We start from the raw sequence: 27,246 nt of genomic DNA, 5'->3' as shown, positions 1-27,246 counted from the left end.
TTAAGAAACTGATGTGCTTGCTGCCTGGAGCTCCGGTGGCGCAGTGGTTAAGCGCTTGTCTGAGAGCCTAAAGGCTGGCAGTTGGAACCCACCAGCTGCTCCACGGGCGCAAGATGTGGCAGTCTGCTTCCTTAACGATTTACAGCCTTGGAAACCCTAGGGGGGCAGTTCTGTTCTGCCCTATAGGGTCACTATGAGTCGACATTGACTCCAGGGCAGTGGGGTTGGTGTCTTGGTTTTTTGTGGTGTGCTGGGGGCGGCGGGGGGTGGGTAGTTGTGGGTAGTGAAGGTGTATGTACAGTGTGTGTGGAAGAGACCAATCTTCAGTCCTTTTTCTAAGGAGCTCTCTCCGTGATCATACCTCAAACGAGGTGGAGATGGAAACCCAGAGGGTTCCCGTATTAGACTGAGAGGAAAGGCTGTAGTGTTTTTATTTTGTTATTTCACTAGACTTTTTTTTTTGCCCACTCTGCCTGCCAAACGTGCATTATGTGTATTTCAGTGAGTTAAAAAACTAAGGTAATATTTTAAAAGAATTAAATCTCGCCAGGAAATGCAATATAGATTACATGATGGAAATGTATATATATAAACCTGTCCTCTTTTCCCCAAAGCATATAATATACAATGATAATACCTTAGCTTGGGATTAGGATTTGGGCGCATCGGGGCAAACCGTTTGGGGTTTCCTGTTCTACAGACTAGAAACCACCGATGTGGAAAATCAGAAACGTAAGAGCAGGGAGGTGCAGAGGAGAGATGTGAAAGCTTTCCTCAGAGAGAGAACTTGGAGCTTCTATGTCGTTTTCTCTTATTCATTCCAAACATGGCTTGTTTTTAGATTATGACTTTAATTTTTCCCTCAGATTCACTCAGCAGCTTGGGGTGGGGTGGGGGAGTCTGCAGATGACAGTGAGTTAAGGGTTATCAGCACTTCTGTTATGAAAGGGCAAAACAACAGCAACAACAAAAGGCTGATGTTAGCATTGCGCACGGTGCTACTTCTGAGTGAGGTTGCTTCATAAACCTTGTGTTTTAAAGGTGGCTGCCAGCTTCGGCTTTCTCCGGAGCAGATGGCTGTGTATCAGGAGGGCACTGTGTGCATACCTGTGTGTCCTAGGCTGAACCATAAGAAACTGCTGTCACGAGCAACACTTGTGCGGAATCTCCACTAAAGCCATGGGAACGCTAAGCTCATCAGAGCTCTGACTTCATCTCTTCAGTCAAACCCCTTTGCTGTGAGGAGCCCCCTGTCATCTGCTATCATGTGGCAGCACTGTTAGGTCTAGGGCTTCAAAGAGCTTTGTTTGCAAAGCTTCATTTTCATGGCTAACCAGAGATTTATAAACTGAAACCGTGGTAGTCCTGCACTTAGCTCACGTGGGAGTCAGGAGGGCAGAGGAGGTAGCCATGTGAAAATTAACACACTTTATTCTCTTCTCGTCCTCAAGCAATCTCAGGAGTCCTGGTGGCACAATGGTTAAGAGCTCAGGCTGATAGCCAAAAGGTCAGCAGTTTGAATCCAGCAGCTGCTCCTTGGAAACCCTGTGGGGCAGCTCTACTCTGTCCTGTAAGGTTGCTATGAGTTGGCATTGACTCGACGGCAATGGGTTTTTTTTTTTTTTTTGGCAGGGTATTTGGGTGCAATTCCACGGGTATTTCTTACATAGTTACCTAACAGTGTCTTTTTCATCAGGTTATTATTTGATAAAACCTATACTATATGCTACAGTAATTTTACTTGTATTTATAGCAGTTACTGGACTTTAGACTGACTGTACTTGGTTGAGCTGTTGGTTTTGTGGTGGCCTATTTTTTGGTCATTCTCTAAACCCTTTCGGTTCAATATTGTCATTGCAGTAGAACGTTCTGTAGTAGATGGCTTATTTTTTCCTTAGCGGATGGAGTCCAGCATCTCTTATATTTTCTAAAAAGAAATCCATTAATGGTATTTTTGAACAGTTGAGATGAATAATAAATGGATTTCGAGTCACCTCAGAGTATATGGGGATTTGTAAGAGAACATATAAAACCACCCTAAAGGAGCAATTTGCTTTGCACAGAGCACGCAGGGTCTAAGGTGTGAGCCAAGGTTTCACGTTTTGTTTTATTTGTAATTGTTCATTGTCGAAATGGAAGGACTTGTCTGTTGTTGGCTGTACCTAGGACTGTTGTCACAATGTGTAGCAATAACTTTTATTTTTTAAACATATCAGAGATTGAATAATGAAATATAATGAAGCGTTAATCACAAACCCACTACGGAGGATAAGCAAAAAGAAATGATTTGGCCATTTGGTGGTGTATTTATCCTTCATGCTTTATCAGAGAATTACTGCGGAGTTCTTTTATGTAACAATATTTGGATCACAAATTCATGTATAATACAATTCCCTTTTTTTAATGAATTTTTAAGCAAAAATAGAGAATCTTTATATTGGTTGCTTGTGGTGTAAAGTGTAAAGTTCCTGAGAACAGGGTAAACCCTGAGCATTCTTCACGAGTATTCGAATATCTAGTTTAGTGCCATCAACTCTTAGAAGTTTAGTAAGTATTTATTGACTAGCATGGTGGACAGATATAAAAAGAGTGACCCATTTTTTAGAAATTAGGAAAACCTCAGGCATTTTTTTTTTTTTTTAAGTTTCTTGGTCCGCCTCCTGTTTTCCTCTTCCCATCTGGAACCCAACTAGCAGCAGAGAGTCAAGTCCCAGCCCTCTCTGCCTTCATTCCATATATGTGGTCCTGGGTGAGATCCAGAAAGAGCTGGCTTAGCTTCTGGAGCTTCATTCAGGAGAGCAGGAGAGCAAGTGGTGTTAAGGCAGCCTTTGCTGACCCCCAACCAGTGCCTCTCTCATCTCGTCCAACCTAACCCTCCTTCTCTTTTGTTGCCAGTGGCGGCACCCGACTTGTTGGATCCTAAATCTGCTGCTCAGAACTCCAAACCAAGGCTCTCGTTTTCCACGAAACCCACAGTGCTTGCTTCCCGGGTGGAGAGTGACACGACCATTAATGTTATGAAATGGAAGACGGTCTCCACGATTTTCCTGGTGGTTGTTCTCTATCTAATCATTGGAGCCACCGTGTTCAAAGCATTGGAGCAACCTCATGAGATTTCGCAGAGAACCACCATCGTGATCCAGAAACAAACGTTCATATCCGAACACTCCTGTGTCAACTCCACCGAGCTGGACGAGCTCATCCAGGTAATGGCACAGGTGGAGTTGTTACTCCATTTCCTCTTGGGAGAAAGAGTAAATGTAGGAGCCAGCTTGAACATAGCGCAGCTCTCGTGTGCTGCTAGGGTTCGACTCCATCTCCCCTCTCAGCAAACACCTGCTTATCCCTGGTTTCTTTGTCTTCTGCTTTTGTTCCCCCTTTTCTCACTTTTGCCGTCTTTTCTTTTCTTTCTCTTTTACTTCTCTCTGCTCCTGCTCCTTCTCACCTTCTTCTGCTCCTGCCTGACTGTTTTACTGTAGCCAGGTACACTCATGGGCATGGGCTTACCTTGCTGGACGCCCTCATGGGTAGGATGACTATGGCCCCCTGAGAAGACCTTCGCTGTAGGAAATGGGAGGAGAACGAGAGGCAGGAAAGTGTGTTCACCTGGGCGGTGGGCGTCATAAGACAGGAAAGATGACCTTGCAGCAGTGGGTACTTCTTATAATTAAGAAGTTGTAGCTCACTTAATTTGTGTAACGAAGGAATAACTGTTGTAAATGCCTTTTTTGAGGTCTAGAGTGAAGTGATTAAGTTTTGCTCCTCTAAACTCCAACTAAAAGCAATTTACTACGACACAGAAAAATAAAGCTTTTGAATAAAAACTAATTTAGTTTTAATTTACTCTATAATAGCAAAATAGTAAGCTTCTGGAAAAATATTTTGTTGTAAAAGTTGAGCCAAAAATGATTTAAAGTTTCAGTTAGGCTCTTTAGAGAGGCTATATTTTTGTTGTAGATTTTCTTTGCCTGAGACTGTTCATTGGCCAAACCAAGAACCTTGTTCAAGAAGAAAGCCCAGAATTTTCTTACAGGGAGAGATTTATTTGGTTGTTTAAAATGTTTTACTCATATTTTCCTGTAGATCCTACTTTTCTTACCTAGTTTAAGTCAAATTGGATTGAAAAATTATCTGCAGGTTATCTTTTGAGCATGTCCTTCCTCATTTCATATATATTTTTACAGCATTTGAAGAAGTTGGGATACTAGATGGAAGGAAGAGCTTATTATTAGTTTTGATCCAATTTCTTGTTCTGATACCTTTACTGTTTTTCTTGTCATCAGTCCCCAAATGCTACCTCTGTCCTTTATGGTCCTCAGTCTGTTCTCTGAGTCCCACTTAGTTCTTACCCCCTTCAGAGACTTCTGCATCTCACCCATTTGACTTACATTTTGAAAAGGGTCCTTGCGTACTTACAGACTGATCTCTCTACTACTCCTAGATGATAGTGGTATTCGTGGCATTGACAGTGGAACTGTCAGCTATTATTGTCGTCCCAGCCACCCTACTCCCCATTGTGACATAAGATCGCTCTTACTCTTTCTTAGTGCCACGTGATCCTAAGAGGAACTAAAAACGCTGCAGAATCTCCACTTCCCTTGAGTTTTAGAAGAAGAACTCTTGGCTGCCTTGGTGGAGGCAGCCTGGCATAGAGCAAATGCAGAAATTTTAGAATCAGATCAAACGTATTTCAAACTCCACTGGAGTACTTTACTAGAGGTGTCATCTGGAACAAGTAATTTTTTCTCTCTAAGACTTAAACGATCTATCTGGATGAGGAAAGAATAACTATCAGTGGGGCTGTTAAGTGCTTGACCACTGACCGAAAGGTGGGAGGTTCAAACCCATCCAGAGATGCCTTGGAAGAAATGCCTGGTGATATGCTTCCAAAGGTTACAGCCCTGAAAACCCTGTGGAGCCCCGTACGACTGTGCAATCCGTAGGGTCGCCGTGACAGCAGCTGGCTTGGTTTTTTTGTTTGGGGTTGTTGTGACGAGTAAAGAGATATTACATGTTAGGCAATTAGGTGCTCAAAAAGTGTTAGGTTTTTTTTTTTCCCCCTCCCTTACCCCTTTATTAGATCCCTCGTGGTGCAGTAGCTAAGAGCTATGGCTGCTAACCAAGAGGTCAGCAGCTCGAGTCCACCAGCTGCTCCTTGGAAACCCTATGGAGCAGCTCTCCTCTCTCATATAGGCTAGCTGTAAGTCAGAATTGACTCAACGGCAGCTTTTTTTTTTTGTAAATCCTTTTATTAGGTTGTAGCCTCTGCGGCAGGTAGTAGCGTTCTTATTATCTACAGTGAGACGGTTGGTCTTGGGCAGGAAGAAAAAACAAAGCAAAGCAAAGCCAAGCAAAAATCAATACACAACCTGCAGGGTCAGGATAATACTGGAGGAAACCTGTGTGAATTATGGAAATGGTCTCCCTGTTCAGCACTACCAGATTTATTCAGATCTCTGAAAACAACTTGCAGGTCAAGGCAGGTGGGAGGAACCTGGAGGTGAATACTGATCATTTTTGCTACGTTGTTTTTGGAGTGCACACAACAGCACTCGAATGTGACGTAGCTTTTCTTCTCTCTGGTCCGCAGAGCAAAATCCTCTTCAACTTTATCAGTGTTCACTGCTGACTGAGTGTGTTTGCTTCTTAAACACCGTTTTTATGCTCATTCAGTATTTTTCAATGCAGAGTTTGCCCATTATTTATTGTGATATCCCTCATGTTCAGAACACTATGGTTTTAGTAATTATTTTTTTCTCCTTGAATTTAATTTTTCTTGATAAGAGAAATCTTTATATGGCATGACTTCAAGGATCAAGATGAGTGTATAAACAGGGAGGAAGGACAGTGAGCCCATCCTCACGTGTTAGAATTACATTTCGGCCGTATGACGCAGAAATTTCCAAGGGTCTCCTCCAGATTTATTTTCCCATTGACTCTCTCTTTGCAACCTTGTGGATCTGCACACTGGGCAGTAATGTCACATTATTAGGGTAAGGAAATGAAGACACAGGAAGTCCCAATGACTTACCCCATACACAGCACCGTGAGAATGAGAATTCAGGTCTTTGACGTCTTAGTCTGACTTTGTTCCCAGGAGTCTCTGCTGTTTCAGGGCTCAGCTTCTTTAGAGTACAGTCTTAGTCTTGGTGGAAAAGGAAATCCAGATTCCTTCCTTGAAGGGTGGGGAAGGAGAAGAGTGTGGGTGGTCAGAACATGAGGCCCCGTGGCAGGTGCAGTTAATCAAATCGGCTCCAGGCCCCAGATTATTAATTACACCTCTGGGTGGGCTATGGTAACCTGATTCCATGCTGTGGTTGCGTCAGAGGGTGGATGGGGACAAGAAGAAAGGTGGAGAAAGGAGTATTAAGACACATGAGAGCAATGACTTCCTCTGTTATAGACTCACAGCTTGTGTGTAGGCTGGGAGTGCTCTTTCTGATACCAGCTTTGCAGGATGAGATTAATGAAGGGCAGAGTATCAAGACAGAGAGACCTTGACGGGGTGTGGGTGTTTTGAGCTGTATGATTTTCAACTCCCGTTACATTTAATTTAGTGTGATGTCATGCAGAAAAGATACATAAACACTTTTAAGTTTTAAGATTTATGAATACTATTAACAATAAATCCAAAACTAAACCCACTGCCGTTGAGTCAATTCCAACCCATAACGACTCTGTAGGGCAGAGTGGAACTGCTCTATAGGGCCTCTAAGGCCATAAATCTTTAGAGAACCAGACTATCAAATCTTTCTCCCATGGAGCAGGTGGTGGGTTCCAACTGCCAACGTTTCAGTTAGCAGCCGAGCTCTTAACCACCGTGCCACCAGGGCTCCTTTACCATTAACAATATATAAAAAAAATAGTTAATATTTATTGAAGAAGCCCTGGTGGTATGATGGTTGAGCGCTCAGCTGCTAACTGAAAGGTTGGCAGTTCAAACGTACCAGCCACTTCTCAGGAGAACAGACCTGATGATTTGCTCCTATAAAGATTAAACCCAAACCCAAACCACTGCCATTGAGTTGATTGCCCATGAAACCCAGTGATAGTTCTGCTGTGTCCTATAGGGTTGCTATGAGTCAGAATTGACCCAATGGCACATAACAGTGGCAACAAGATTTACTGAGTGCTTATTATGTGCAAATTGATGCCTTTGAATTACGGTGTTGGTGAAGAATATTGAATATACCATGGACTGCCAAAAGGATGAACAAATCTGTCTTGGAAGAAGTCCAGCCAGAGTACTCCTTACAAGTGAGGATGGTGAGACTTCATTTCACATACTTTGGACATGTTATCAGGAGGGACCAGTCACTGGAGAAGGACAACACCCTTGGTAAAGTAGAGGATCAGTGAAAAAGACAAAGACCCTCAACGAGATGGATTGACACAGTGGGTGCAACAGTGGGCTCAAACATAGCAACAATTGTGAGCATGGCGTAGCACCAGGCAGCATTTCATTCTCATTGTATATAGGGTCGCTATGAGTTGGAACCGACTCTACGATACCTGACAATACTATGTGCAAGGCACTTTTCTAACCGTTTGCATGTATTATCTCATCTAATTCTCTTTAAATAACCCTCTGAGGTAGGTGTCTGTCTTATCTGTATTTAACTTAAGTGGAAATTGGGGCAGAGGGAAGTTACATGCAGTAGTAGGTCTGTTATTCAAATTCCAGAGTTTATACTCTGAGCTCCTACATATACTGCCTCTATAAAATTGGTAATAAACACTTTCTGTAAAGTTCCTCACCATTCTATGCATTAGGATATACGAAATATTAAATTCCATTCCTCCGTACATGGTGATATATTTAATGTACTTCTGTCTCCAACATGGAGGGTATATAACCTGAATTCTAATATTCTTCCTGGAGATTAGGATCTTAGAGGTGTTCTGTGAGTCGGCAGAAAGGCAGAGTTAGATTAGACACACCTGGTTATTTCTGTGTTTGCTGGATCAATTTTGGAATTAAAAAGATAGGGCAAAATTTATGATTTCACCATTGATAATGAAAATACCTTTCTAGCATTTGACATTTGTTTTCTAAATCAAGCCACATGCCAACATGACGTAGACACAGAAGGCATTCTTTCTGTTTTTGGAGTGAAGAAACTGACACATGTTTGTACAAGGTCATCCTGTGGCCTTTGATCTAGATCCTTTGTGGTTTTTGCTAAGGGCGTTATTTTCTTTTTGCACTGTTCCTTCTTCTCACTTTGATTTTTACCAGTTCATTCAGTGGTGGTTATTGAGCACCTCCGATTGTTGCCTTCTGTGCCTGAGTCCCTGGGTGGTGCAGACAGCTAACATGCTTGGCTGCTAGTTGAAAAGTTAGAGGTTCGAGTCCACCCAGAGGTGCCTCGAAAGAAAGGTCTGGTGATCCACTTCCAAAAAATCGGCCAGTGAAAACTCAGTGGAGCTGACACACATGGGGTCACCGTGAGTCGGAGTCGACCCAGCAGCCACTGGTGGTGGCAGTGTTGGTGCTCTGTACTCAGCTAAATAAGATGGTGAAAAAAGCACGGCTTATCCTACGTGCTTTGAGTCAACCGGAGCTATGTGCGTAGTTACTACACGGCTATACTACGGTTACAGTACGGTTACACTACAGTTACACTACAGTTATGGTATGGTTACACTATGGTCACACTACGGTTACGGTACGGTTACACTACGGTTACGGTACAGTTACAATACGGTTACGGTACGGTTACACTACGGTCACACTACGGTCACGGTACGGTTACACTACGGTCACACTACGGTTACAGTACGGTCACACTGCGGTCACACTACGGTCACACTGCGGTCACACTACGGTCACAGTACGGTCACACTGCGGTCACACTACGGTCACAGTACGGTCACACTGCGGTCACAGTACGGTCACACTGCGGTCACACTGCGGTCACAGTACGGTCACACTGCGGTCACAGTACGGTCACACTGCGGTCACACTACGGTCACACTGCGGTCACACTGCGGTCACAGTACGGTCACACTGCGGTCACACTGCGGTCACAGTACGGTCACACTGCGGTCACACTGCGGTCACAGTGCGGTCACACTGCGGTCACAGTACGGTCACACTGCGGTCACAGTACGGTCACACTGCGGTCACAGTACGGTCACACTGCGGTCACACTGCGGTCACACTGCGGTCACAGTACGGTTACACTGCGGTCACACTGCGGTCACAGTACGGTTACACTGTGGTCACACTGCGGTCACAGTACGGTTACACTGCGGTCACACTGCGGTTACAGTACGGTTATAATATGGTTACAATATGGCTACAACGTGGTTACAATGTGGTTACAACATGGTTACAACGTGGTTACACTATGGTTGCAATATGGTTACACTACAGTTACACTATTGTTCCAATACAGTCACACTATGATTACAGTACGGTAACACTGCAGTTACACCATGGTTACAATATAATTACTGTAGAAGTGCTTAAATGTTAGAAGGAGAAAGTTAATTCCTTATTGAGAATTGGGAAGACACAGCAGAAATGACAGAAAAATTGAATTTTAAGGGCTGAATCAGAATGCTCTAGGGGGAGATAAGGGATCAGCAGACATTCCAGGCAGAACTGGTCTGGCGTGGACCAGCCACTGGAATTGTCCGGGTGCGAGGGGTAGACCATGGCCTGTTCCACACCTGGGAAGGTGGCCTTTACGCTGGCCCTGTTCTCTTCCACCTGGAGTGGATGTGCCTTTAAGGGCACTCGGCAATATATCAGTGATACCTGGAGCTACAGGATAAATACATAGACATACCTTCCAAGGGTGCCAATGATAGTAGAGTTTTTTTTTTTCCCAAAAGCATTATTTTATATTAATAATCATTCATTCATTAGTAATCATTCTAATAATCATTAATTCAAGAAATTATTTATTGAGTGTCTTCTGTGTGTCATTGTCCTGGGCACTGAGATAATGGCAGAATAATAAAAAAGATGAAAATTCTTGCCCTCGGAGAGCATACATTCTACCAGGGGAAGACAGTGTGTTAGAGAGTAAGAGGTCTGAGGAGAAAGCAGTGAAGTGCGAGAGGCTGTGTCTGGTGGTGGTGGTGATTCAGTGTAGACAAGACCATTAGGAAAGCTTCACTGATGCGGTGCGTTTCCAGTAAAGGGAGTGGGGGGACTAGCTAAGTGACTGTTTTGGGGGTAACACTCAGGCAGCAAGTTGTTCTACCTGGCTTGTAGAAGAAAACAAGGATGCTGGGAGGGAGTGAAGGAGATGATATCAGGCAGGTAAAGGGGCAGGTCATGTAGGGCCTTGTCAGTCAGAGTAAGGAGTTTGGTTCAGAAGCATGTCCTGCTCCAACTTATGTCTCAACGGGATCACTCTGACTCTGATGGAAATAGACTTCAGGAGGCCCCAGGCAGACACAGAGCGCATCTAGGAGGCTGTTGAGATAACTGTGACGAGAGACGGTGGCTTGAACCAGGATGGGGGCAGTGGCGTTGTGCAATATGGTCAGATTCTGGATATATTTCAGAAGGAGAGTCAATGGGATTTCTTGATGGACAAGATGTGCTGTGTAAGGGAGACGAGTCAAGGATAACACCACGGTTTTTGTCCTAAGGAGCTAAGAGAATAGAGCTCCCTTTTTCCAAGATGGGGAGGAGTAGGGGAGGGACTGGTTTTAGAAGATATTGTCAAGAGCCTCATTTTGAATATTGCACTAATAGTGGCAGCCTGTGTTAAATTCCTAAGGAAGATTCACGGTACCCATTCTGATAGTGCTTACAAACCTACAGTTTATTGCAAGAACGTGAGGCAGTGTAGGAACAGCAGTCTTGTAAGCTTAGACATCACAGGCAAGACTGCACAGACATGGGTCCAGAGAAGCCAAGCCCACATTCCAGTTGTCCACCCTCTGCAAGGCAATAGTGGGACACATTTCTCTCTTGGATCAAGAACTACCTCTGAACCAGGGAGCTTCAAATGGGGGTTTGGCTGGGATTTCTTACACCCTGCTAGTCACATAGGCGTAGTTTTGCTGCATAAGCAGTCCCAGTGACAGAGCTCTCTGCACGTCTCAGGAGAACAAGTGCAGATCACCAGTCCCACTGTTATCAACAAACAATGCTGACAAGCTGGTACTAACCTCCTGGAACTCCTAAGGTCATGGCTACGAAGCGGCATTCTTAATCAGTATGCTGCCTACCTTTATGTGGGAACAGTGCTGTTCAGGTACTTCAGCAGAACAGGTTAGGCCAATTCCTAGACTCTGTAATTAACCTTTACAGCAGAGACTTAGTAAATTGGAGATACTTGTCAGATCATTTAAGTAGAAACTTTAAGTAGGAAGCTGGAAATGTGAGTTTGGAGTTCTGGAGAGGGGCCCAGGCTGATACATTTGGAAGTCATCATTACACAAAACCTAAACCAGGTGCCATTTAGTTGATTCTGATGCATGACGACCCCGCGTGTATTAGAGTAGAACTGTGCTTCCTAGGGTTTTCAGTGGCGAATTTTTTGGAAGTAGACCACCAGGACTGTCTTCTGAGGGGCCTCTGGGTGGATTCAAACTTCCAACCTTTCAGTTAGCAGCAGAGCACATTAACTGTTTGCACCACACAGGGACTCCTGTCGTTACAGAGAAGATGTTTCAGGCCAAGAGACTGGATGAGGTCACCCTGGGAGTGAGCGTGGACTGAGAAGAACAGAGATTTACGCAAGATGCCATGAGCACTTGCATGTAGAGGTCAATAAGGAATAGAATCCAGAATTCTTGGGAATATTTGATTTACTATTTTGAGGGTATTTCTTGTGTTTTAGTGAGCAGCATGGCTATGCCTCTAGACCTCCTAAGGTTTCCTCTTTCTTTGCCTTTAGCTGCACTTTAAAATAAATGTGTAAGAAGTGTGTGTTCAGCCGTGGGAAACCATCGAAGGTATTGGGGAGACCATTTGTGTTCAGATTATGACTCTTTTAATGGTGAATGCAATGGTTTACCTTGTGAAGAGGTGGCTTAGAGCTGACTGTATGTGATAGTGATATTGTCGTTGTTGTTTCTGTGTGCCATCGAGCCGGTTCTGACCTGTAGTGAGCCTGTAGGACAGAGCAGAACTGCCCCATAGGGTTTCCAAGGAGTGGCTGGTGGATTCAAACTGCTGACCTTTTCATTAGCAGCCTGAGCTCTAGAGAGTGATACCACATGATCCTATTAACAATGTTTTGGTGGCTTTCTTTTTAATTTGTATGAACACCCAGGTATATAAGTATTTGGCCTCAGTCTTAGAAAGAGTATAATCATCTCCTATCTATTTAATTATGGATGTGATAACATGTTATCCAGAAAGCATCTAAGGGAGGCTGCTTTTCTGACGAATGGTTTTACTCTTCTTGTTCAACTTGTGCAACTTTTGGGATCTACTGTCGATTCTAGGGACACAGCTTTGACAAAAAATAGCTTACTAAGTGTCCAGACTTTCCATAAGTACATTATATACTTTTGGTTAAGGTATTGTGCCTGAAAAAAACACTTTTAAGCAGTATAGTGTGTAAACTTCTTGGACGAATATTAACCTGTTAGTTGGGATTATTTTACTGGATTATATAGCTGCTACCCAAAAGGCAGAATCCTTGGATGGTGCAAAGGATTAAGCACTCAACTACCTGCCAAAAGGTTGGTGGTTCAAATCCACCTAGAAGTGCCTCAGAAGACGAACCTGGTGATCTGCTTCCAAAAAGGACACAGCCTTGAAAACCCTATGGAGCAGTTCTACTCTCTACACATGGGGTCGCCATGAGTCAGAAAGACCTCGATAACAACTAACAACCACAACCTAAAAGGCTGGATTTTGACGGTGAGGATTACTTGGGAGCTCTGTCTTGAGAGTTACAAGAAGGAATTAGGCTACTGAAGGGGGAAATAGAAGTCCTAAAGAAAACCTTGTGAATTTCCAGTTTTCCTAGGACTCTTCTGTGCCCATTTTTCCTAGTGGACTAACCCATGATTGACTCCACTTCTCACCCATACTTTTATACTATCTTGGCTTTCAGAACGAAAAGGTTGAAAGGGAAATGCTTGGTCAGGTTTCAGTCCATCAACTAACAATTGAGATGTTTTCATGTACTGTTTCCAAATAATGTTACGGCTTTAAACAGTACAACAGGTCGTCAGAAAATCACATCACCTCCAAAGGACTTATGAGGATTCACTAGTTAATACTAGCTAAAAAATTCAGAAAAGAAGTTCTATGTATCAATAAAATATCACTCAAATTGATGTGATTAAAAAAGAATGTTATTTAAAAATAATAGCTAGGAAGATTGTAGCTAGAATGGTTATTCTGCATATACATTGTAATACATTTTAAAATAATTTTTGACTGACAATTTATTCTAAGCTAAAACAAGCCTTGAATATTAAGCTCTGTCAAATAGAAGGTGTTAGACTGAGGTCTGACCCAGGTGGCTTGGTTGGTAGTAATTATCAGAATGGCTCTCAAGCTGTTAGAGCTGTACGTTCCATGTTTGTATTTTATCACGTTTTATGAAGTTTTATACTTTAATGTTGTCGAATCGGTGCCAACTCATAGTGCCCCTATGTGAGTCAGAGTAGAACTGTGCTCCATAGGGTTTTCAGTAACTGATTTCTCAGAAGTAGATTGTTTTTGTTGTTGTTAGACGTTGTCGAGTCAGTTCCGACTCATAGCGACCTTATGTACAATATGTACAATAGAACAAAACACTGCCCTGTCCTGTACCATCTTCACCATCATTGCTATGTTTGAGCCCATTGTTGCGGCCACTGTGTCAATCCATCTCTTCGAGGGTCTTCCTCTTTGTTGCTGACCCTCTGCTTTACCAAGCATGATGTCCTTCTCCAGGGACTGGTCCCTCTTGATAAGATGTCCAAAGTATGTGAGACGAAGTCTCGCCATCCTCACTTCCAAGGAGCGTTCTGGCGGGATTTCTTCCAAGACAGATTGTGATTCTTCTGGCAGTCCGTGGTATATTCAATATTCTTTACTAACACCGTAATTCAAAGACATCAGTTCTTCTTTGGGCTTCCCTATTCATTGTCCAGCTTTCCCACGTACATAAGGTTATTGAGAATACCATGGCTTGGGTCGGGTGCACTCTTGTCCTCAAGGTGACATCTTTGCTTTTCAACACTTTAAAGAGGTCTTTTGCAGCGGATTTGCCCAACACAATGCGTCATTTGATTTCTTGACTGTTGCTTGCATGGGTACATTAAATGTATATTATACACTTTAAGGTACATTATATTTTTTAATTCCTACATCCCTTAGACATGGATATTTTAATTCACATTTGTAAAGTGAGGAAACTAGAACACAGATAGGTTCACTGCCTTACAGGTCAGAAAAAGGCCACATGCACCTCAATCAGGTTCTTCCTTGTGACCCCAGCTACAGTGGCCGCCTCTCAAACGTACAGGAATGTGTGCGCCACAATACCTGGTGACGGGATTGTCAGTAAATACTGGGTCATAGCTGCACCTGCTTAGAAGCACTTTTATATATAGTCTCTATTTGCTCATATTAAAAAAAAAAAAAACCATTGACTGTGGAGTTGACTCTGACTCACGGTGACCCCGTGTGCGTTAGAGTAGAACTGGGCTCCATATTGTTTCCAGTGGCTGATTTTTTGGAATTTGATTGCCAGGCCTTTCTTCTGAGGCAACTCTGGGTGGGCTGAAACCTCCAACTTTTTGGTTGGCAGCCGGGTGTGTTAAGCTGTAGGGTCACTATGAGTCAGAATCAACTCAACTGTAACGGGTTTGGTTTTTTGGTTTTTAGGGACTCCTTGGTCAGGAGACAGACAGGCTATTCACCGTAGAATCACCCTTTTGCAAATGAGGAAAGTGAGGCCCCGTGTGGTTAACCCAAGGCCACTTAGCCGTTTTTTAGCGAGAGGTGCAGAAAGGGCTTTAGAACCGTGCGACTGCAGTTCAGGTGACTCTAGAGCTTGTCTCTGCTCTACCAGAATGCCACTTTGGGAGCTACATTGTTTTGTGTTTTCTTGCTCTGGGCTTCTCTTTTCTCCAACTCTGTAAACCAAACCAGATTATGACCTTTGCATGTAGGACACACACTCTAAATTTTATGTTGCTGGTGGATTAGAAACCCAGTAAACCCTGCTTAAGGTGTCTGTGTGCTCTGTGGTGTGCTAGCAAAGACCAGCCCCAGAAGACACGGCAGGTCTGTAGATGCATGGTAACAATACTGGAGCACAGTTACAAGGCCACAAATGGGAGACTCAAGTAGTATGCTAAAGCTCACATGGCTGGGTGCTGGTCGTGCTGAGGCTTACCAAGGTGAGGTAGGACAGGGAGGGCTGTTACAGCCAGAGGACTCTTACCCAGAAGGAACAGGCCAGCCTGCATGGAAAGAGGAAGAACACAGGAGGGAAACAGTTGCAAGACCACACTCATTTGTTGCTCGGCCTGTAGGATTATACTTTTACCCTTGTCTTGTTTTCTAACATTAACAAAGATAATAGTAGTTGCCTGTTGTGCAAAATTCAAATTGATGTATAAAGAAGAAGGAAAGCGTCTGAATTCTTTCACCCAGAGATGTCCAAGGCCTCATATATATATGTGTATATATACATATATAGATATGGCAAGGGGCTTGTGTATTTTCATACATAAGTTAATCACACACTCACACACACTGTTTTTATATATATATATACACATATACATAAACACAGACAGTAAAACCTGTGAAAACCGGAACCTGTGTAAGGCAGAAACCTGTCAGAGAAGGAAGACTCAAAATATTTTCCGCTAATAGAGAGGATAGAAAAGTGGTAAGACTGCACCCTGTCAAAGGCGGAACACTTTTGAGACCCAGAAAAACAAAGCAGTCCTGTCGAATTTGGCTCTCACAGATTTCACTGTGTATATATATATATATATGCTCACAGTCGTTATGTTTGAGCCCATTGTTGCAGCCACTGTGTCAACTCATCTGGTTGAGGGTCTGCCTCTTTTTCGCTGACCTTCTACAAAGAATGACGTCCTTCTCCAGGGACTGGTCCCTCCTGAGAACATGTCCAAAGTAAGTGAGATGAAGTCTTGCCATCCTTGCTTCTAAGGAGCATTCTGGCTGTACTTCTTCAGAACAGATTTGTTCATTCTTCCGGCAGTCCACAGCATATTCACTATTCTTTGCCAACACCATAATTCAAAGGCATCAATTCTTCTTTGTTCTTCCTTATCCTATATATATATATATATATAATATATGTATATATTTCCACCTGTAATTTTACACACGTGGGATCACACGTTTATGCCATTTTGTTCTCTCCATTTTTCACTCACCACTGTAGAGCATGTTGCGGGAGTATTCCAAGTCTTGGGTTTAGATATGCTTTATAAGCGTTTTGATGTAGGGGATCTGGCAGAGTTTCTAACTCAGATCCCATTGTGGGGACTGCGGTTTGGACTGGAGCTTGGAAAATCTCACCCAGCGACTCTATGGATCCATATACAAGGGCCATTTTAAATTCACATAGGTTTTGATAGACAATACAGACAAACTGATTTAACCAAATTTTTAAGGAAATGGGATATGCATCGTAACCAAAGTATTGACCAGAGTTCCTTCAAAGAGACAGGTTCCCCGTTAGATTTGTGATGCCGTTGGATACAGAAACCCTTGATTTCACAGTGTTAGTACTGCATAAAGTGGGGCCTATTTGCGTCATTCTAGGCCATCGTCTTTCTTTACCATACAATTTCTAATCTAAAATTTCATCGTCACAGCTAGTGCTTTGCTGCGTGTACTTTTGAGGATGGTTCCTGGATCAGTAGAGGAATTGGTACCAAGATAGAAAGCTCAGTGCCTGAGTGGAATACAAGGCTGTTTTCACATGAATAACAAACCCAAGATCAGCTGGGAAGAGAGGGGCTTCTACCTAAAAGTGCGTTTATAGAGAATTATATCAGCATTACTGAGAATGTTTATCTCACCCTGTGGATAATAGTAAAATTTAATCCATCGCATTCGTATATAAACTAAAAATATGATTACTGGAAGAACAATGGCTTAGTGAGGTATACGAGAAGACTGTAGACACGTTTGGTTGTGGAGAAGTAACGGTCGTTACGCTGACGGCCACAGCTTTCTTTTCAGGCTCAGCTTCACAGACTGTTCCTTTCCTCGCTCTCTCTCCCCCTCCACCTCCCCCCTGTCCTCGCTTCCCCTCCTTTCCTCTTTTCCTTCATTTGGTTTTTCTTTTTCTTATTCTGAAACAGCTATTCCGTTATTGGCCATCTCTTCCCTGTCAGGGTGAATGTTAATCAAGATAAGTTTTTTTTTTTTTTTTTTTTTGGCAGCATCTGAAATTACATAACTTTATTGCCCTCTGCTACCTTTCTGACTTCTTTCCTTACAGTTTTAGTTCTGGATTTAAAACCAAGACTGTGATTTTTTTTAACTTCAGACAGTGTTCGCTAATGGATGGTGGCAGATGAACTTAAGGAAAGTTCTCTAGAAGTTATCTTTTCCTTTGTGATATTTGTTGGAACTGTGAAGGTTATTCTGTAATTCTTTTAAAGTGAAACTTAGAGTTTGAGGGCAAGTAAAACAGATTTAAATTTCCTTATGATCCTTTGGTCAAATTGGTTCATTTTCTCGACCAGTAAAGAACAGAGAAAGAGAATACTCTTGTCCCAGCCATAGCACTGCATAAGAGAGGAACTTCTGGGAAATGAATGGTGAATCCATTCAACCGTTCAACTGGGGCCCTCTACTCTGAACTGGTAGGCATGGCCTATGGCCCCGTTCACTCGTATGTTATCATTGATTAAATATCCACATAGGCAAGGCCATACCCATAAGTAAGGGAGGGGGACGATCTTCTTCATCCCCTTCAGCTGTTTCCCTGCCTTTCGCTTGTGTGAACATCTGAATAAGTTGGCTCCATCGAGAACAGGAGTGCACGTAGCTGACTCAGATTTCTACTGTTAACAGTGAGTGGTACCAACGGGCATTTCAAACAGCCATAGTTCCCTTCATAAAAGCAGCCTTAACACGGAGGATCCATCCTGAGCATCGTGACATGGTGAAAAATCTGCTGTGCTTCTAGTATTTATAAACTTAATTTATCTAAACTGTGTGAATTTAACTGCCTTTCAGCCTATCCCTTCTTTTGAGATAAATGGTTCACTTTCCACTGAATAAAGTTATTCTTTTCATTTGATCTTTTATAAAATTATCTCCTTTAAATTTTAAGCCATTTATCTAGTGAATTTTGCGAACAGAGCCATGTAATTCCCTGCTAAAGGTAGAGATACTGTCTTTCTTGTCTTTGTATCTTCTGCAGCATTTAGAGTTCCTTCTTGCTCAATCCTTTATGCTTTTGTAATCCACAGTCTTCGTGTCTTGGGTCTTTGCCTTTCTAGTACTCTGGTTTTCTAATCTATTCCTTGGCAGTTCTAGTGTCCCTTGATTATTTTAGTTGTCCATTTCTGAGCTATGTACAACTCAGTGAAAACTTTGAAAAGTGCCGGTTAGAGCTGTGGGAAGCTTTCCATAAGAGGAGGGGTCATAATTTAGTAAACGAGTGGATTTCTGTTTTTTTTTTTTTCCAGTTTTATTTCTGCTACCCCTCTGGTGATGTCTAGTGTTTTGAAGGTTGGCATTGTTGAATGAAGTCCTCAGGTGAAGATTGCTGGTGGCTTTTGAACCTTCGTTGAGGTTACTGAAGTCACTGTTTGAAAAGTGTAGCATGGGTGATTTTCTCCCGAATTCATTAGTTTTCACTTGACGAGAATGAATCTCAACTCTCATTTGTGTGCCTGTTCACCCTGGTTTGTGAAATTTTTTAAATTTAATTGAACTGTTGGATATTTCACAGTCTTAAAGATCATGGTGGTATTTCCAGACTTTGATATTTCTCTGGTCAGTGTTAAAACATCCCAGAACAGATATCTAGATTTACACTGATTCTTTGAGATATGTATTTATTAGATCTACATTTTTAAATGATAAAATGCTTTCTTTTATATCTCTGTCTCTTACAACTAGTCAGTTTTTTTTCAACCTTTAGTCACAATCTTCTTTTATGTTCTTTTTATATTTTGTGAATTTATTTTTCTCTGTGTCTTTAGTTACCCCCTTATAATCGCTATTTGATCGATGAAGCTTAGAGAATAGGTCTCTATTGTAGTGCTATTTTATTTTTCCTTGTGATTAGTTAGACTTGTGTATGAGTTCAGTCATGTTATACCATTTATACTTTGTATGATTTTACTCTGTTTTGCACTGGTTTTTTCTCAGAAAAACTCAGGCTTATGTAGAATTCCACTGTTATGTGTAAGCTCCAGAGATCAGGCTAGTGTGGCGCAGTGGCTAAGCACTTGGCTGCTGACCAAAAGGTCGGCAGTTCAGATCCACCAGCTGCTCCCTGGAAACCCTATGGGAGAGTTCTCCTCTGTCCCATGGAGTCGCTATGACTCAGCATTGACTTGATGGCATCGGGTTTTTGGGTAGTGTAAAGGGTTAATGCACTTGGCTGGTGGCTGAAAGGTTGATGGTTCAAGTCCACCCAGAGTCTCCTTCGAAGAAAGGCCAGGCAAAGTCCTTCCAAAACATCAGCCATTGAAAACCCTATGGAGCAGAGCTCTACTCTGCTACATATGGGGTCGCCATGAGTTGAAATTGACTCAGTGGGAACTGTTTTAGCTTTTTGCATATTTTGTTTTCTACTGGGAATAAAGAAGGTCTTATTTGCCTTCATGTAGCCATGAAGGTGCTTAAAATTATGTTCTTTAATAGGAATGATTATTTTATGCACGTTAAAAGACCAAGACTTTTGTTTCGTTCCTTTGGCAAGGAAGAAGCCAGTGAATGTTGCAGAGGTCTTGTTAGCCTTGCCTTTAAGCTCATTTTGGTGATTTTTCTTTTTTTTAGATAAAATAAAATATACAGTGCCAATTGCATGACAACCCATAAAGAAATTGGAAGATTTCTGGGTGCCGTTCTTACCTTCCTAGAGAATAGTGCACTGGAGATTGGTAATGGTTCTTAGAACATCTGTTTTTGTACCGCCTCTCAGAAGGGGGTTGAGGATGCTGCTGCTTTCCATTACTCCCAGCCCACACACAGATCACCAACTGCGTAACAAAGAGGGAGATCAGTATTCCCAGTTGTTGTTAGGTGCCATGGAGTCCATTGCCATATATAGCGACCCTATAGGATGGAGTAGAACTGTCCCATAAGATTTCCTAGGCTGAAATCTTTATGAGAGCAGATTGCCAGGTTTTTCTCCTGCAGAGCTGCTGAATGAGTCTGAGCTGTCAACCTTTCACTTAGTAGCTGAGCACCTAACTGTTTGGTCTACCAGAGCGTCTTCCCAGTTATTACCAAGTAAAATTTTGGTAGACAAACTTACATTGAGTCATCAGTCAAAAGAACTATCACTCATATATATGAAAAAAACATTGATTTTCAGTATAGTTTTGTGAATATAAATTTCTTAGACATTTCAATACAAACTGAATATCCTGAATTCTCTTTCTGAGTTCTGATTCAGAAACATCTTTGCATTTATCATGTTCAGGTAGCATGCTAGCTGTGGTAGAGACCTGCAGTAAGATAGTTGGTGTGAAGATCTACTTATGTAAAGCGAACTGTAGTTAAAATGCACATTCATTTATTTATTCATCCTGCATTTAATAGTTTTTGAATGGCGTTTTTCTAAGTGTGGGACATGGCACCAAACTGAGAGAGCCCTGTTGACGTGGAGCTGCTAATCTAGTGGGGAGGGATGAAAAGTAAATAAATAAGCACATGACCAAGATAGTTCTGGGAAATGCTGATGTTCTCTGAGACAGAACAATGGCCTTGTGAGAGGGAATGATGGCGGCGGGCTACTCTAGTTGAGCTGTGGACAGAAACGTTTACATGACATTTGAGATGAGATTTGAGTGCAGAAAAGTCAGTCATGTCAAGATCTGTGGGAAAGTATTCCAGGCAGAGAAAATAGCAAATCAAAGGTTAGAACATACTTGGTGCGTTCTAAATCAAAAGAAAAACCAAACCCATTCCTGCCAAGTCAATTCCTACTCATAGCAACCCTACAGGACAGAGGAGAACTGCCTTGTAGGGTTTTCAAGGAGCAGCTGGTGGATTCAGAGTACCGACCTTTTGGTTAGGAGCCATAGCTCTTAACCACTGCGTGTTCTAGGACCCATAAAAAGGCTGATGTAGCTGGAATGTTATGGGTCAGGACACCTGTACAGGATGCAGTGAGAGAGGTGGCAGGCTGAGGCCTTATAGGGCACGTAGTGAAAGGAATTCCTTTGTGTGGCCTTTTGTCTTGGTTCTTTGGAAAAACAGCTTTAGATATTTTCCCCCTAAGTCCTGAGGAGTTACCTTTGCCCTAGTTTCCACCCCAGAGGGTTTGTTTCTTTTGTCCAGGTTGATTCCACATTTTCTGGATAAGCTGTAAACAACATGGTTTGATACTTTTTGTCTGGTCCTGGGCTGCAGCCTGCCTTGTGATTGCTATGCTCCTTGCAGGAATTGGTCAATATACTGTGTAAATTAAATGACTATAGGGTATGCAAATGAAGTTACTATGGCTTACTATGCAAGTCAAGTGTCTGTGGCCTACTGAGAGGAGATTGGTCAGTTCTAGGAGAGCCATGCCTTGAAATTGACAAGAAGTTTTTGTATGTATGCAGTCAACCCCACAGACGTTTTTCAGACAAAAGGCAAGAAGAAGCAGGAAGGAGAAAAGGCAAGAAAGGAGAAGGGGAGAGAAAGAAGGCAAAGAACCTCCGAAAAGAGCTGTAACATGGGTTAAGGGCTATAATACCAAAGACAGTGAGTGGCCCAGAAGGAATCCAGCATCAGAGCTGGCAACCACAGGTCTGGAATGGGTCCTATGGCAGAATCAGTGGTAACAGACAATAGGGCTGAGAGGAGGCCTGTCCTGAGGGGGCCAAGAGGAGTCCTGCTTGGCCAAGAGGAGCTAAGAGAGCTGTCCTGCACTGGAGAAGGGAGACTTTGCCTACAAGATTCCTGATCTTGATCCCAAGTTGTACCCTGTTGCTACTTTAATAAACCACGTAACTGTAAATATGGTCTGTGAGTTCCTTGTGGCCACCGCAATGGATTACTGAACCCAGAAGAGAAGTAGAGAGTGCCGTGGGAGGAAAGGCTGGTGTCAGAATTGGAAAGCAGAAGTATGTTCGACCACTACCTCATGGGAATCAGCTTTATGCTGATGGTGATTCTTACTATCTTCCATGAATTTAGACAAGTTCTGATGTTACTACTAGTTGGCATTTTACAGGGTGTGATAATGGTCTAGATTTTAAGTGCAATGGAAGCCAACAAATAGAAAATTGTAGAAGGATACAAACAATTACATCATAATTGTGTTAGGGAAATAATGGTAAATTGTTAGAGGGATTAGAGTGAATGCAATTGGAAAGATTAGGTGAAAAAATTTTAATGACAGTTGGTTTTGAGAAGAATTTTGAGAAGGAAACCCAGGAGGGGATATGGTGAGATGGGGCTACCTCGGAGAGGAGAGGACACAGTGTTTCAGGAGGAGATACTAAAGAATGATGATACAGGTAATGTGTGTCCATCTGGGAAAGATGGAAGAGAGGAGATGGCAGGATGGCGGGTGATGGGTCTCAAGCCTGAACTAGGTACGAATTCAATTCAATGAGTCTAAGACACCTTACAAAAAAGCTTAGTTTTATGAGCGTAGATATCACTAGATGGTTTTTTGCATGGGATCTGTGTAGCAGAAACCTTTATTTTTATTTCCTTACAGTAAATTCTGATAACATGTTTTAGGTTAGAAGATGTATATTTCACTGTCTTTCTGAAGTGATTTTTTCTTTGAAATCCTCCACAAGATTAGTGTTTGTGGGCATGTTACAGGTCACACGGTACCAAAAATGATTGTGTAATTGCTTTTTTCTTAATATAGGTTTCCCTTTTCCTTCTGGTTAACAAGTTCCGAAGCTTCACACAACTTTTCATTTCTGGAAGACGTTTTATTAGATGATGATATTTGGCTCTTGGTTTGAGCAGGCCTAAAAATCTATTTCATGATGTTAATTTTAAATAATTTGGCTTAATTAAAATTTTAAATGATGCTATTTTATAATGATGATATAATCCCTGAGGCATATTTTTCTTGGACATCTGTACAGTGCTATTATGCAAATAAGCATCTTTCGACAGGATGGGAACACCTTTATTCTCCATTACTCAGTGTGTCATGACCTTGTTATTTTCTGATCTAGACAGAGAGAGAGTGTGTGTGTCTGTGTGTGTTTTCCCTGAGATTCTTCCCTGATACAGGATTAAATTGCTTCACATAACCTTCTTGATAGGGAACTAATGAGGTGTCCTTCTTCTTGAGGAGGAAGAAAAAATAAGTTGATTTTATATATAAACCAAACTAGGACGTGCCTCTTCAAGTCTAAAAGAAAATGCAAAGAACAAGCAAAATGGTAACTGTATCTGAAAGGCTGGCAGTTATACAAAAAAAAAGCGTCAACAAATTTTTATGTAATGTATTTTAAATTGATTGGATATAGCATCTTTAGAAGTAATCTTGCTGAATTTTGGACTTGGAATCTCTAACAGATATTGCCTAGTCAAACTCTTTCATCGTAGAACTAAGAAAATAAATAGTCCAATCATTCTCCTAAGAGCATGCTACTCTTTAGTGAAGAGCATCTATTAGTGACAGACAAAGACTGGATCTCTGACTATCAACTCTTCAAATTTTTCCCACTAGTTTCTCCTTTTTCCTTTTTGTTGTTTCTTTCCCTTGTAAGTATCAATGTCTTTCTAGAATCAGAGCCAGCCATTCTAACACTTTTTATTTTTTTGAAGTAAGTAATCAATGTATGTTATTCTTTAGCTGCTAGAGCTACCATTTGCCTTGAACTCTGTAGAGAATGTGATCCATTGGTTTGCATTGATCATCTTGGTTTTCTCGCTGCCATTGCTTACTGCCTCTTTTGTATTGCTGAATGAACCTCTCAGAATTTCAGTATTACAGGGCGTTCTATTGACACAGGTTGGCCTGTGGGAAATAGGACACAGGAGGACAAAAGCAGAAACTTCCAATGGAGAAGCCAGGTAGGAGACAGTGATGGCCTGATTCAGAACAGAAACAGTGGACGTGAAGAGATGTGGTCAGATTTGAGATATTTTGAAGGTCAAGCTAACCAGATTTGATATGAGTTGTGAGAGAAAGAAGTCAGGGCTGATACATGAGGAACTGGGAAAATAAAATTGTCACTCAGTGAAATGGAAACACCTCTAGGGGAGTGGGTTTTGGGAGATCAGGAGCTTCATTTTGGCATGTGGTTGATTTGAGTTGCCTTTAAGACATCCACGAAGAGGAGCGGTCCAGGATGAAGATACAAACCTAGGAATTATCAGCATGTTTGTTGTTGTTGAGTTGGTCCCCAATACATGGCAATCCCATGCGTAAGGGAACAAAATGTTTCTCAGTCCTGCACTGTCCCCAGGATCAGTTATGGATAAGACTGTTGTGATCCATAGGGTTTTCACTGGCTGATTATTGGTAGTAGATCACGAGGCCTTTCTTTCTTGTCCGTCTTAGTGTGGAATCATCACAGAAGCCAGTTTGGCATCACAGTAACATGCCAGCCTCCACTGATAAATGAGTGGTGGCTGCGCATAAGGTGCGTTGGTTGGGAACTGAACCTGGGTCTCCCACGTGGAAGGCAAAAATTCTACCACTGAACCACCCATGACTCTGTTCTTCTCCATACATCCTCTCTCCTAGGAGATTTCATTCTGCACTTTAATCTCCTGGGAATGAGGATGGATGGAGAAGTGCCATGGGCTCAGAGGTGAGGGGGATAAGAAGGAGCAGTCGGGGGGTGGGGGTGGAGAGTTAGAGAGCTTGGTGTGCTATGAGCCAAGCAAAGAAAGTGTTGCAAGTAAAGAGAGCTCGGCTACTTAAGGAGTCAAACACTGTTTAAGAAGCTTAACTCCCTATTCCTTGGCTTGTAACATACAATTAGTACTCTATTCTCCGAAGCCATGATAATGATCTTATGCATACTTAGAAAACAGTGAACACAGAATATACCACAAATAATTATTGACCAGTCAACCTTATATTAGACACATAATTGGGTGCATCTGACACAAATGTGTAAGACAAAGCCTGATTAATATTTGGGATACATTGTAATCACGTGGTGAGATAAACAAGATGTTCACGCATCTTCAAACTTATGAATGTATTCCTTTAAAAAATTCATTTTTAAATAGATTTATCATTTGGAACTTTCAAACTGTTCTCAAGTAGGAATAAAATTGTAGATGATAACTACGTCCATAGCCAGGCACCTACAACTATAATACAGCTAAACTATAACCCCAAGATCCAAAACTAGTCTGCCGGATTAGTTTATTATTGTTTTTACTTATTTTGACCTAGTGATCCCCTTAACCTCTCTAGGCCTCAGCTTTCGTGAAAAAAAAAAAATACTCTGCATCAGATGCCTGTTCAGTGACACCGAATGGGTAGTGGTCACTAGGTTAATTTTGGCGGTGGTGAAGCACCTCAGGCCTTGCCCTGCTGGTTCCAAATAGTGACTTAAAGGGAGGTGGCTGTCCAGAGAGCACTCAACAGATGCACCAAACCACAACCAAACCAGTTGATGTCAAGTTGACTCTGGCTCATGGCGACCCCATGTGTGTCAGAGTAGAACTGTATTTTGTAGAGTTTTCAATGGCTGATGTTTTGGGAAGTAGATCCCTAGTCTTTTCTTCCAAGGTACATCTGGGTGGGTTTGAGCAGCCAAGTGTATTAACCATTTGCACCATCCGGCAGGTGATTAAAAATGAAAAAGTGAGTGCGATTCAGGTGTGCTCAGTCATCGCCAAATGCTGGCATTCTTCTCCTTCCATGCCTCCCGCGGACCCCCCAGAACCGCACGCCTCCCGTGGACCCCAAGGAACAGCATACCTCCCATGGACCCCCCCTCCCATGAACTTCAGGCTACTTTACTGACTTGTCCTTCTTTCCCCTCATCCAGTCTAAACATTCCTCCCTCCTTCCACCAGCATAGATGTGCTCTGGGGTTGTCGGCTTTAGGGGACAGGTGGAGTGGTGGTCACTAAGAATCCTTGACCCAACTTGGTGTCCCTCCAGGCATTAGACCCCACCCTCCACTGGAGACTGCCCTGGCCACCACACCTTCACATTCCTGCCCTGTGAGCAGCGAAGACAGTCTTGTTCCACGCTTATCACCTGCACTTTGGGGGCTTCCTCCATTTCCTAGGTGACTGCACTCTGAACTGCTCTTGGGATTGGTATTCTTGTGTGACTGAAGAAGAACAATGCACTGTATGAGTGACCGATGTGGAAATCATGGGAGCAGGTGCCTGTCTTGCCGGCAGTGCTGATGGCTGCGGAGTGACGCTCTCAGGTCAGCCTGAGAGAAGCCCGAGGGAAGGGTTTAATTGCGTTTTTGTAGAGTAACTGCTGGACAGATGTCAGAGGGTAGCTATGTCGTTCCATTTGGCTTAAAAACTGCAAGAAACCCTATTAGGTTCTTGTTTCTCAAAAGAAAAAAAAAAAGATGGATTTCAACTAGTTTAATATTTGCTTTACCTGGTGAGTGCATGGGTGTGTAATTGAGAAAGGGGAGCACTTAGGGAAAAGCTAAGCAGCTAAGACATGGTGAGTATGAATCACTACATTTTGGGAAATTATTCATAGATTATTTTTGCTGCCTTGATTTTGTGACATTGAGCCAAGAAATATAAACACACTAAGCAGTTTTGCAAGGCTTCCCTTTTTCTGCATAATGTTAGCAAGTCATCAGTAAACTTACTGCGCACCGTGTGAAGGAATCTTACCCGGAACCTGACAGCAGAGGCATGGCTTGTAGGCTCGTTCACGGCAGGGAGCCAGCTCAGTTGAAGAGAGAGGGATGCACACGTTTCACAGGGCCTAAAACGAAGGGCTGTCTAGCGGAACAGTGTTGGAAGGTCTTGGTGTGTGACGTTTCACCTTGTCGATGACTGATTGGTGTCGCAGGGAGTTTTATGTGTTCGAAATACAAATTGCGTCAGTGGCTGTTTTGTTGACTGTACGTGTGCATAGAGTTGAGATTTCCAATCCTTGCAGTGATTTTTTTAGTTACATATTCATGAAGAGCAGGAAAAAAATTTGTTTATAAAACCTATAATAATAAAAAGAA

The 27,246-nt window shown here is 42.4% G+C and overlaps 1 protein-coding gene across 1 annotated transcript in view; it reads left to right on the top strand.

Moving 5' to 3' along the window:
• The first annotated feature begins 714 nt into the window (after positions 1–714).
• Positions 715–27,246, top strand: part of KCNK2 (potassium two pore domain channel subfamily K member 2) — a 140,340-nt gene continuing 113,808 nt past the window's right edge. The window contains exons 1-3 of the mRNA XM_064276955.1: positions 715–732; positions 867–1,008; positions 2,761–3,206. Of these exons, the coding sequence (XP_064133025.1) occupies positions 715–732; positions 867–1,008; positions 2,761–3,206 (606 nt within the window). The remainder of the gene's footprint in view (positions 733–866; positions 1,009–2,760; positions 3,207–27,246) is intronic.

The sequence above is a fragment of the Loxodonta africana genome, chromosome 25, assembly GCF_030014295.1.
Source record: "Loxodonta africana isolate mLoxAfr1 chromosome 25, mLoxAfr1.hap2, whole genome shotgun sequence".
In the NCBI taxonomy this organism is placed as follows: Eukaryota; Metazoa; Chordata; class Mammalia; order Proboscidea; family Elephantidae; genus Loxodonta; species Loxodonta africana.
The sequence above is the reverse complement of the archived record's forward strand: the minus strand, read 5'-3'. Positions and strand labels throughout refer to the sequence as shown.